The 13327-nt window shown below is 42.4% G+C and overlaps 1 protein-coding gene across 1 annotated transcript; it reads right to left on the reverse strand.

The window, feature by feature from the left end:
• Positions 1-1510: 1510 nt before the first annotated feature.
• TOP3B (DNA topoisomerase III beta) lies at positions 1511-12857 on the reverse strand. Its single transcript, XM_041410344.1, has 17 exons — positions 12531-12857; positions 11712-11843; positions 11401-11507; positions 10927-11001; positions 9800-9996; positions 9054-9210; positions 7849-7962; positions 6848-6938; positions 6420-6574; positions 6141-6246; positions 5663-5809; positions 5112-5285; positions 4158-4286; positions 3826-3975; positions 3305-3405; positions 2862-3063; positions 1511-2028 (listed from the first exon to the last, which is right to left on the reverse strand). Exons 1-17 carry the CDS (start codon positions 12598-12600, stop codon positions 1547-1549), a joined length of 2589 nt encoding a protein of 862 aa, XP_041266278.1. The 5' UTR covers positions 12601-12857; the 3' UTR covers positions 1511-1546.
• Between the last annotated feature and the right edge of the window lie 470 nt (positions 12858-13327).

A 13327-nucleotide genomic window follows, 5' to 3' on the forward strand; every position in this document is an offset into this window, starting at 1 on the left:
CAGGATCATCTCCAAGCATCACAGAATTCCCAGCCAGCAGCAGCAGCCAGCTGGGCACACAGGTATGTTCAGGGCAGCTCCTGGTGTACAAACCAGGCCACAGCTAACAGAGGACTTGAACTGAATCAGTACAAGCACCCTGGAAGCTTTTGTAGTTTGTGCCAAGACCTATGACTCCGAGGCACCACAGCAACTTGATTTTTAAAACAATGTTGTAGTTCTTCATGAAAAGAAGCTATTTGCTCCAGCCTGCTTTTACCAAAAATAACTAAAAGAACTATAGAAAAAAAAAATCTACCTGTGGCTGGATCTTCTAAGCAGTACTGTAAAACATAGTTCATGTTTGAGCTGTAAGTGTATAAACAAACATTTGATCAGAGGAACAGACGTGGTGCTGTGGTATTTGGGCTGTGTTCTCTGGTTCACTAAATGCACACACTGTGCCAACTAAAACAGCAGAGTTATAAATTACCTTTGTAGGGACTTGTTTTTCCTCTGTTGCCAGTGCATCCCATGGCAGGTCACTCTCTGCACATTCTGTGTTGAAATGCAGCAGCCTTTGCACCTCCCGTCTGACCACAACTGGTGCTGAAACTGTTTTGGGGCTATAGATGACACAAACTGTACTTGACCAGATGACCAGACATGCTCAGCCATGAGCCCATGGAAGGAAAGGAGAGAGTATTATACATTTGTACCATGAGATTTTGCAATGTGGCACCCAGTGCTGCAGTGGTTAGATACAGCTCCACAGGAAAGCACGAGGACACCAAAACTAACCAACACTGAAATGACAACTCAGGGAACAGACAGCACAAACTGTACTTTGTCAGACATGATCTGCTGTGTGACCACAGAGGAATAAACCAGCATGGATACTCAATCTGTCTTCCAGCAGCAGGAGGAGGTCTCATTTAACTGGATCCCATTGACTGTGAGATACTAACTTGTCTGTGCAGGCCATAATTTGGGAATCACTGCTCAAGGCAGAGCAGTGATTCCCCTTCACATTTATAATTTCCATTTTGTATGTCTGTTGGCATTATTCACTTATGCAGCAGAATGACAGACTTGAAGCAGTGCTCTTGCTGTTGCAGATGTAATTTAAAAATCTGACAGCTACTAATAATTTATTTTTGAAGATTCAAAGTCAGACGAAGCAAGTCTCATGTCACACTTAAAGACTATGGCAGCATAACACTGATCTTAATCAGTTCTTATATTCCTGGCACTTGCATTGCTGACAAAGGCCCCAAAAATGTCGAAGAGACAAATTCCATTTCCTTTATATTAGCCAGAGTTAACAGTCCAAGTCGACTTCTTGAGTCTCCTTACTTTTTGTGAGCTCTAATTGTATCAATGAATCCCAGTTAAAAGCTTAAAGGCTTACTCAGTTACTGACAGATCATCCAGAATAGTTTGTTTTGGGAGCAACCTAAGGTCTTTAACTGTCCTAAGAACAGGAAAGCAGTGAAACATCAGAGATCCTTAAAAAATTAACTCAAACACATTTTTATAAGAAGTTTATTTTCCTGTTGTGTAGCCATTATACAAAGTAAGCAGCCAGAGCTGCCATTTTGTCCTTGGGTTTCTTTGGGTTGAGCCTTCCTCCAGGTCTCCGGCCTTTGCCCCTTCCCCGCCCTTGCCGCTTCCCTTGTCCCCCACGGTGCATGGGGTGCCTCATGGCCGCGTGTTTCAGCTCCACCAGATCCTGAAACACGGGGTCACAGAACACGCAGCCTGAATGCTGGGTCTCATCGCCGGGCAAGGGCGACTTGGCTTTGTTAAAATCCACGTCCACGAGCGCCGCCTCGCACAGGTCGCACGTCTCGGGCGACACCCGGACCTTGTGGGCGTTCTCGAAGAAGTGCACGATCACGTTGCATTTGTTGCAGGCCATCTTCCACTTGGGACCCGACGTCGAGTCCAGCACCAGGACCCCGTTCTCGCACTCCACGCACTGCCCAATTCCCAGCATGCTGAGGGAATGCTGGCACGTGGGGTGGGTGCACTCGTTACAGCCCATTCCTGGGGAAGAAGAGGGAAACCACACCGCCCTTTATCTCACTACTCACTCTACCCAGTCTGAAGGAAGTGAGACACAGAAGCCAGAGACACTTGAGTATAATGTAGATTTTCTAAATCACTGAAGAATGGAACTGCTCCCAAAATGGCAACTTGCCTCTTCACAGTTTCAGAATAATCCCCTGCTGAAAAATTTTCCTATAATGGTTTTCAGAATTGCCACTGTACAGTACAGGCAGTTTAGACAGATTAGTGATGAAAACTCATTACGTTTTCAATTAAATGTATGGCTCCTGCCTAACTGTTATTTTATACTTGAACTACTCACTGTTGGTCCAAGATATTTTTAATTAAAAGATGGTAATAAAAAGATGCTGAAAAGCTTCAGTGCACTACTCTACGTTTCAGTCCCTCAGTTACTAAACTAACTGCAACTTCTATCTCTTCTAATATCCTTCAACAGCTTTTAACACACCATTTATCTCTATCAGAACATTCCCAAGACCTGGTCTTTGTTTATACTCCTATCCAAGCCTACTCAAATTTGCAAGGCATCAGTATCTTGGTGTCTTTCACTGCATGCTGAGTGTTGTGAAGGTCACCTACAGTGCATGCAAGTAAATTATTTTCTTACTTCTTCTATGAAAAAAAAACCCTTCAAAAATTTGTTAACTAATACATTTTAGTCAGTAAGTTTAATGTGAATTTTAGGGATCTACAGCCTAATTTGAACAGCACTTTATACTGATTTAAAAACTCCTAAAAAGCCCATTGTCCAGACTATACCTAATTTATGTCAAGTGAGGATGATGCCTGCATGTTTGCACAACTCCTACCTTTTTTCATGTCCCTGAAGGGAGGATGGTTGTAACAGTATGGACACAATGGATAGCTCTTTCCTCTGGATCCAGACGACCACAGCACCAGCTCAAAGTCATCCAGGGGACAACGCAACTCCTTGTAGAGTTTAATGGTACCATTCTGGGGGAGACTGTAGGTGTCATCACAGTGAGAGCAGTGCAGGCGACTCGGCTTGGCCTGGAAACAGAACACAAATCTCCTGAGCAACTGCAGGGTCAACAGAGCTTAAAACCTGTGGTAACCCCAGCTGGAGCTGCTCTCTGGTTTGTTCCCCAAAGCAAAACCCTATCAGCCTTTTTGTTTTAGAAAGGCATTCATGATGACCACATTTGAACCAAAGTTCAATAACAGAAAAGAAGTTTATACTCAATGCCCCCCAGCAAGTGAAATTCCAATTCCAAGTACGAGGTAAACTGACCTGAATATACTTCATGAAACGATGGCATTTACCACAGCGGGAAAGGGGTTTGCCTGTGGCAGCCAAGGGTGAAAAAGACACTTCCATCAGTTCATCCATACCTGCAAAAGGAATAATCACACTTAGATTAGAATTCTAGTTCTTAAGAGGAAAGTTTGCACAAAATCATCTCTAGACCTGTGAAGAAGTGAGAATTAAAGTATTTTACTCACAATGCTCTTCCTTGTCTACAAAGACAAATACAAAGCATTTTGCACTGAGCATGCACAAGCATACTGGTTCAGCTAATCTCAAGTTTTCAAAAACTCACCACTGCACAGGCACAAAATAAACTTGAAGTAGAGTTTTGGAGACATGATTCAGTCCATCTCCCTTTGGAGAGCAAATTAATTTCGCTGGAAACTTCCAGTCCTGGCACAACTTTTCAGAAAGCCTAAACCTCTGAAAGGAGTCTAATATGTAAGTATTTTCTATGCAACAACTAAGTAATTGTGGGGAAATTCACATGTAGAAAGTTTTACCTGCAATAGAATCCACAAAATAGTGAAATTTCCTTTTGAAAATGTCAAGGGTGTGCTCCAGGACCTGATGATAATTTGCTTTACCCAGAGCTATTAAGTTGAGTTGCTTCTCTACAGCACTGCGGATTGTAGGAAGAACCAGTTCTGCATCTAACAGGAAACCAGAGACAGCAGCAATGAAAGGTCAAAAACTGAGGTAGGAAACCATTCATACATAAACTGACATCAAAATAAGCATTATTTGAGACAGAAATGGTACTTAGACATCAGCCTTTGATATAGTAAAGGGAAAGGGAGGGAAGAAGATGGAAAGGGAAGAGCATTTAACTGACCTATTTTGTAATAACCGTGAACCAGAACAATGCCAAGGTTTGTAGGCTTTAGTCTTCGCCCACTCTCCACTGTGACATAGTTTCGCTGGCAAATGTTGTTAATGTGGACTGGAATACTGGCATCAGTTCCTGCCACACAAAGGAAAACAATATATCCACCCTGAACAAAAAAGAGTTTCCATCAAATGACTTGTGTCTGGCTTCTCTGGTTTAATGTCAAATTACAGGGCTCCTAAGACTGCTTCAATTCAGATCCCTTCTTACTGTTACCCAACTTCCAGTGCATAACTTCTCCCTCTCTAGTAACTCTGACGTTCCTTTGCAATTCTGAAAAGTCTGAAACATATGGTTTAACCTCAATCCTTTCATCTCTTTCAAGGAATTACTATTGAGAAGACACCTATTCTCACAAGTTACTTACTCTGGAAAAACACAGTAGAGTAAGAGACTGTGTTTGCTCTGACAGGACAAATTAATGAAAATACATTAAAAGAAACAAGTCAGACTGATAAAGAAAAGTAGAATTGTGGTAAATTGTATAATAAGATACAGAAGGATTACTGAAGAGAGCAAAGCTAAAGCAAGCTGTGAAGACAAGAAATCATTCCTAAGAATGAGGAGGTGCTTCCTTCCACACATCAGTTCTTTCTGACAGAGAAGTGACAGGAATGTGTTATGAAAGGATACTGCTTTGGCCAGAAACGTTTGGCCAGAAACCAGAAACTACTCAAAACAAGCATAAGAAAGGGAAAGGAACGTGGGGGAAGAAACAATCTACCATCTGCTGAGGGGAGCTATGGGCATGGTGGTTTAAAGGGGAAGAGATGATCACTGTACACATCCAAATGAATACTGAGAGCTCATCACTGACAGAGACAGCGCAGAGGAGTGACTCAGACTCTGCACTCTTGGTGGATGTACTGCAGAACAAAATTAAGTTATGCAAGTTCCTACCAATGCCATGCTTTTCCATCAGAGTGATCAGTTCTGCTTCTGTCAGGTAATCAGGAGGGCTGGTTTGCTTTTCCAGCAACTTTATTTCACCAATTGGAAAAAGATCTCCTTTCTCACAGTGGGGAAGGCTCTCTTCTAATGGGATGCTGTGCCATGGCATAATTTCTGTGAACCCTGTAGGTAAAGAAACAAACTACTTGCCAGTTTACCATAAAAGTCTCAGTAGTGCTGCTACACTGTTTTTACAGATGCCCAAGAAAAAACTGCCTTTGTATAATTTATCCCCCAAAAGGCATTTACTGTTTGTAAAAAGACTGGTCTTCACATTGGCAAATGTGGCATTAAATCTTTGAGACTACTACATGAAAAATAACACTTTTTTATCATAACTGAAGTATGAAAATTAGGACAAGATTTGGCCTCTGGTTTTGAGAGCTCAAAAAATTCTTCACAATTGCACTTGTCCCCAAAGCTTCACTTTCATATCCATTCAGCGTATTATTGGGACAAAAATTAATCTGCAGCTAATACTTTCTTCTGATTTGTCTTACCTGGTGAAGTTACCACCTTTCCAACGCAGGTAAATCTTTCAGGGCCAATACTGAAGGAAATGGTGGTTTGCAGGTACTTGCAGTCAGCACTGACAGTGGCAATGAAGTGCCGAGTTATGTACTCGTACAATCGCCACCCGTCTCCACCTGGGGAGAAACAACACCTCAGCCACAAAATATTATCAAATTTCAGTACTTGGAAGCTACTATTCTGGGACAAATTTCTCCTAGAAACACAGGCATTAAGTTGTTTTCTTTTTCTTGGCAGTACTATAGTCCCAAGGATCAATTGCTGAAGCAGCTCTGAACTTCACTGTCACCAGAAGTTTCAGTGAGGATCAAGTTTGCCTCTCTTCACTTCTTGCTATTCAAATAATTTGATTTTCTGTTGAAACTCAGTCATTTGAAACTGGCACCTTACACCTCAAGGGACTGATTTCCTCACACAGTGTCCCAATACCACTGAATTTGCCTGTACCTAATTCTGCTTCTGTTGCAGCTCTCATTGGGGTGATGGGAGGATGGTCTCCTGCATCATGGCCTTTCCTTGGACGATTGATACCTTCTGATAGCAATACTTTTACCTGGGTGAACAAAGAAATGGCTTACTCACATCAAATCCATAACAATACAACATAAATAAAAGAAACTAGAGATATTTAAAGTTTCTAAAGGCCTGTAGGTCATAATACACCAAGCAAGATCTAGTTTGAAACAGACTAGAGAATGATAGTACAGCTTGGCTTCAGGTACTCACAGTTTCTGCCCAGTAAGGGTTATTGGCTTGTTGTCTCAAACATCCTTTCAGGTCAAAGTTTTCTGGGTAATGGGTAGTTTCTGTTCGAGGGTAGCTGATATAACCCTGAGTGTAAAGACGTTCTGCTATTTGCATGGCATGTTGGGGACCCATTCCTGAGAGGGGACAGGAGAAAACAAAAATCATATACACATCCCTGTGATTATGGTTTGCTGCACCTGGATGTAAACCTCACCCAAGTATTTAAATAAATTATGATTTGTCCTTTCCATACAACTTTTGTCACCTTGATCTTGCCAAACATTTCACTTTTGACAAGCAGCTTTCTAAACTTGATTCTTTGCCCAAAACAATGTATTATTTGTTTTGTTTGAGAGGCCAAAATATTTTGCTTTAGACAGTGTGAAAATCTGAACTTGTGTACCTACCTAAAGCAGCACTGGCCACTCGGAGCATTTCTACTGTATTCAGAGCCAGTGGTCTCTGCTTCACCTTCTCTTTTTTACTCACAGATTCTACCTAGAAAAGAGCATTTTCACAGTAAAACTTCTGACATTTGGTAAATGCATAATTTTAATCATGTCTATAAATATGTATCATACTTACCATTGTCTATTCTTATCATATCTGCTTTGTTCTCTTAAAACAGTAACCACCAGTATATTTTTACTTCAGAAAATCTGACTGGAGATAATTTTATCAAGTTCTAAAAGTAAAGTCTGAAAGTCCCTTTGTGCCAGGACTAGATCAGGTCTGTAACTAACTGGGAACACAGCAAGGCAGCTTATTGCTGTCCTTGCTTCCCACTTACCTCAGCTGCAGCTACTTTCAGTGCTACAAGGATTTAGTGCTCATTCCAAGCAACAGACCTATCTATAAGAATGCAGATTTTTTAAAGCTTCAAGCAATCTTTGAACCTTGATGTCTATAAGCACTTAAATCCAAACACACTGTTAAACAAGTATTGAACAGAGCAGAGTATAAATTAATTGGCTAAAAAGACTGTACTATACATGATTAAATATTTAACTGCAGGAATATTGCCCTCCACATAATTAAATTCCGATTTATTCAATATCTCATGGGAAATAAGAGGTCTGCTTGGAGACATCTGAACAGTATTTCCTAACAGGTTTAGTAATGAAGAGTTCCTATCATGAGTGATGAGTATTTCAAAAGTCACAAAGTCAATACTAAGAAGAGGCTTCTGCTGAGATGATCACACTAGCACAGTACAATCTACAACAAAAAAATCTCTTGCCTTTTACTCTCATTCACACAAAGCTGAATGAAGTAAAAACCAAAATACAGATATTCTACACTCTTTAACAAAAACAACCGAAAGCCTCAATATGCAGCAAATAAAATATTAAATTGTATTTCCTTTATATGAAATATGGATCTACTGGCACTTGGTAAATATTCTTACCTTTGCTTCTCTTGCCATCTTTGTTATATTCAGGAACATTTGAGCAACCTCACGATCAAACACCCTCACTCTATCCCAATCCAAAGTCAGAGAACTTTCTTTTTCAGGATTCACCTATTGGACAAAAAAAAAAAAAAAAAAAAAAATTCATTCCCACCAACTCTACTCCTTGAAGTCTAAGAATGCATATGCATATTCCCAACAAGAGTCCAGCAAGCAACTCCTAGGACATATAGGATTTGTTAGAACAAATTTAAGACAAATCCACACCAGGACACCAGTGCTAATACATGCAGTTGTGCTCTTTTTTGGGGGGCTTTAGTGAAGGATGGAGCACTTGGAGTTCTGGGGTCTGGGGAATGACCAGAACTATTCCTGACTGAACTGAAATACTGTCCTTGCTTAGTGCTGGGAACAGTAAAGACTGAAATAGGCAGAAATTCAAAGTTTACCATTTTGATCTAGCAGAATCAATCTTTTCTATTAAACTGTAACTAGGTCATGTTTTCAGCTCCATGTACAAAAATTAGTATGAAGTGACCAACACAAACCCCTCTGTAAAGAGCACCAAGTGTTTCCTAGCATGACACACAAGACACATCACAACAGATGACAGCAGATGCTAGATTTCACCTTTTTTTACTTTTAGAATACAAAAATGGCAACTTTTTACCATGAATCCCTCATTTGCTTAAAAAATCCTTGTGATCACAAGCCATAAAATCCTGTTGGTTTGCTCTCAAAGCTTGGACAGCAGTGAGGCTGTAAAACTACTCTAAGCTGCCAAAGTACTCTGAGGACTCAATTGCCAATTAACACAATGAGCATTTTATTTGCTTTGAAATTCCAATACTCAGCAATGCCAATGTTTGTTGGCAGGCTAATTAATTCCTGGATTCAAATTAACAACAGTCAGTCCAAGGACCCCAGGGAACAAAAGAGCACCATTTTAAGTAGTTTTTTTGGCAGAATCTAAGCTTAGATGATTAGCACTGAAGAATTCTTATAAGCAGCAGACAATAAGCACTCTAATGCAAAACTGACATCCTGGAATCTGTTCTTGAGAGTGGTGACACACATGTGAACAGAATGAGAACACATGAGTAAACTATAGGCATTGTGAATTCTTGTCAGCAGCTAAGAAATTATGAATGAACAAAATACAAATGCATTTCTTTTGTAAAATCAAGTACTGTAAAACTTACTTTAGCTTGCAACACCCAGTAAGTCTCAGGCTTAAACGACTGGATTTTGTCATGCCTCTCAACACAGAATCCAAGTGTTGGGGTCTGACATGGCCCAAAGGAGATGAGGGAGCTGTCTAAATTCCCGTATTTCCCCTGAAAATATTTAGTCTGGAACCTAAGAGAAGGAGAAGGGGGAAATACAAATGAGAAATGTACACATTAATATCCTCATTCCCATGAAAAGCAGAAGCTTTTGTCATCATACATGCACAAAATATGAGTAATATATAAAATCATTCAGGCATTAGGAAAAGAGCGTTCTGAGAAATTACAGCTTCACAAGGAGCTGGGAGGGGACACAGCCAGGACAGCTGATCCCAGCTGAATAACCAAAGGGATATTCCAGATCATGTGACATCATGGTCAGCATATAAAGCTGGGGGAATAAGGAGGAAGGGGGAGAACACTTGAGGTGATGGTATTTATTTTCCCAAGTAAACATAATGGGTGATGGAACCCAGCTTTCCTGGGGATGTCTGAACACCTGCCTGCCCCTGAGAAGTGCTGAATTAATTCCTCATTTTGCTTTGCTTGTGTGTTTACCTATTAAACTGTCTTTATATCAAGGCATGACTATTCCCACTTCTACCCATCCAGTACTCTCCCCCACCCCAGGAGTGGGGAGGCAGTGTGGGGCTTGGCTGGGGTTAAGCCACGAGCTCCTGAACCTTTACAAAACCGTCTGCAGGCTGTGCTGCTGTCACCTTGTGAAGGCACAGCCAATCCTCAGATCCAGCTCCTGGCGGGCATCCACGGACAGAGCTTCGTTGCGATTGGGCTCTCCCAAGTGATTCATGGCATTGCAGATGTCTGTGTCGGTGATGGAACTGAATTTAGCTCTGTAAATCGTCCTCTCCGTGCCACGGGGCTTGTTCATGACAGGAAGAACAGCATCAAGAACCTAAGGAAAATCAGAAGCATAGTTAAAGAGCATTTGAAAGATAAAGGCTTTCTCTCTAAAGATAAAAAAAACCACTCTCCACAAAATATTCATTTCTGTGTCACTGCTTTCTTAATTCAGCAAGATGTCATGCCAATACATTAACTGATAAGCCAGAGGAGTATTTGTCCATCCACTCAAAAGCATATGAAGAATTAACAAAACTGAAGGGTTTATCTACTACACAGCAACTCCTAGGAGCAAGTCAGTACTTTTGGCTAAGGGCAAAGACATTCACCAGTGCAGCTGCAGCACCTTTTGGTGAGCATGTACCAGTGGCTGTCTGGGTTTATTCTCCTCATTGCTAAGGCACAAGTAATGACACAGGGATATGTAAAGAACTTAAAACAATCACTTCATAAAATGTGTTTTTTTAATCTAAAGAAAATCTCCAAACAAATACTCTTCATGTAGACTTCTGGGAATAGGATGTTAAAAAAAAATAAAGCAAGAAAAGTTTTTGTTCTATGCTGCTCATGTGCAGAGGCCAAATTTCTGCAGTATGCCTACACTTAGCAAGCAGCTTCTGTGCTCTAAGGCATCCACTTGCTTAATAAACAAAAGATAACAGACATTAAGTTTTATAAGGACATAAAAATAACTACTCCAGCTGTGGAATACAGATCAATTCTTGAAGCACTGGAATGTTCTAACATTTAAGAGGCTTGATTGCTCTTTTGAAATGAGCAACACCTCTGAAATTTATTTATACTCTTTAACTGATGTCTTACAGAGTTCAAAGCATGTGAGTTTTTCCACCAAGGCCCTCTATGCCTTTAAAACTTTATTCAACTTTAGTTTGAATTTTACTCTGTATTCATAAAACAATGCATTAGTAGTATTGTCAGACATATATTATGGTATTGTGAGTCTTAAAAATGGAAACCTTACTTCAAAACAGATGTTTTCTCCTTCCTTATCACAATCCAACCATAGGACAATACAATCACAGCCTCTTCCCTCCACCTGTGAGAAAAATTAGCACAGTTCTTCAGCAACTCAAAAAATCACCTCCCCCCTCCCTACCTATATATTTATTTTTCTGGTTTCAGCAGGTGTGTGAAGTGTGAACAGTAACCAACACAGACTTATTTCAAAGAAGGCATTTATAAGCTGTGCCTTGCACTTGCTGTTAGAGCTAAGCTTGCATCCAATTCTGAGAAGCAGGATATCAAAAAACTCAGAAGGCAATGGGAAAAATGAATTTAACAAAGATTGCAGACAGTGTAAGAACAGGCAAAAAAATTTATTTCTACTATGTTAATAAAATTGATCTAACTGTGACAAAGAGCTACTCTCTGGAGGAATTCTTATTTAGGAACATAGAAAATGATAAGTCTAAATACTACTCATAAGAAAGAATACCTGTAAAAACTTCACCATGGTCAGTTTGGGATTAGCTTCTTTCTTTTCCGTGGGAGCTTTACTAAAAAGTTCTGCTGGATCCACTTTGTCCCAGCTGTTATACTTTCCTGAAAAGCAGAAGTATATTAAGTGGAGCTCTGAAGAAATCTTTATAAAACAAACAGCTTTACTTTGCAAAGCACTCGGCTTTCGAAATTTGTATGGAAAATTTTCTACAGTAACACATCTTGCTTTGCTGTATACCAAGGGACCTCAGCTTTTTCTGAAGGACCTGGCAGCTCTATTAAAACATCTGATGAGCAGGCAAATACCTATGAAATCCAAAGTCATGACGTGACCGCACACCGATGTCATCTTGAAGTGGGCACTCTGTCCTATGAAGGAGCCGGTGTACTCGTGCACAGAGCACGCACCGTTGAGGCCCTTGCGAGAGGACATGTTCCCTGTGAAAACAGGATCATAAATATTAATGAGGTAAAAAACCCCGGCTGCTGAAACAAATGGTTTTGTGTGAAATTACATCCCCCTTTCCGTAGATCTTACAGCTAGGGTCTTCCTGATCACAAAACTCTACTCATTGATCAAGCTTTTATTTCATTAACTATCAATTCAGGGCTTTCCTAAAGTATATTCCATCTTCAAATTAAACTATTAATTATCTTCACCAGCCCTTCCCTCCTACCATGAAATCTTACCAAAATATAGCTAGTTTTCTAGATCACACACTTATAATCAATTTATTTTCCAGATTTATGAAACTTCTACTTCAAAAATCTCAGAACAGCCACTTGCTACTCGATCAGCACTTTCCAGACACCGTATGCGCTAAGGCATTCTAGAGCTACACCAAATATTGAAACTAGTTTCCTTTATTTATGGATTAAACAGGGATCCATACAAACAATCAGAACGTGATGGGACATGCCGTTCTTTTATGAAGCTGTCCCAAGGCACCGCTCCCAGGAGGCTCCGGCCCCAAGACAAGCAAGCCACTGCCCAGGGTGTTTCTGACCCTCATGCACCGACAGCGGCGCCGGCAGCTCGCACACAGCCCCGCGCTCCGGCCGTGCCGCCAGAGCGCTCCCGGTGCCGCCGGCTCGGCACCGGGGCACCCGCCCCGCCTCCCCTACCTCTCGAGAGGATCTTGGCGATGGACTGCGCCAGGGACGGCTTCTCGGCCACCATGAGCACGGTCCTCATCTTCGGCCGCTGCGGCGCGGAGCCGCGGGCACGGGCCGGCGGAGCTGGGGCGCGGCGGCTCCCGCGCCTGAGGGGACGGAGCGCCGCTCAGCCCGCCCGCTCCCGGGCACGGCGGCACCCGCAGCCCCGCGGCCGAGGGCCCGGCCGCACCCGCTTCCACCCGAGCGCCAAGCACACAGCGCCGCCGCCGAGGAGCCGCCGCCACCCCGCTCCGCCGGCTCGGCCGCGCTCCGCGCCTCAGCGGGCGGCCATGGCCGCGTCACTGCCGGGTCACGGCGCCGGAAGGCGCGGGCGGCTCCGCAGGGCTGCGGCGGCGCGGGCGGGCGCGGGACACACAGACATACACACACGGACAGACACACAGACGTACACACACGGACAGACATACACACACACAGGCACATGTGCGGACATACGGACACACGGACACAGACATACACAGGCACATGTGCGGACACATGGACACACACATACACACACGGACACACAGACATACACACACAGGCACATGTACGGACACACGGACACACACACAGACATACACACACAGAGGCACATGTGCGGACACACGGACACACAGACATACACACACAGGCACATGTACGGACACACGGACACACACACAGACATACACACACAGAGGCACATGTGCGGACACACGGACACACAGACATACACACACAGGCACATGTACGGACACACACACACAGACATACACAGGCACATG

Source organism: Onychostruthus taczanowskii, unplaced genomic scaffold (assembly GCF_017590055.1).
Source record: "Onychostruthus taczanowskii isolate IOZ18803 unplaced genomic scaffold, ASM1759005v1 scaffold32, whole genome shotgun sequence".
Lineage (NCBI taxonomy): Eukaryota > Metazoa > Chordata > Aves > Passeriformes > Passeridae > Onychostruthus > Onychostruthus taczanowskii.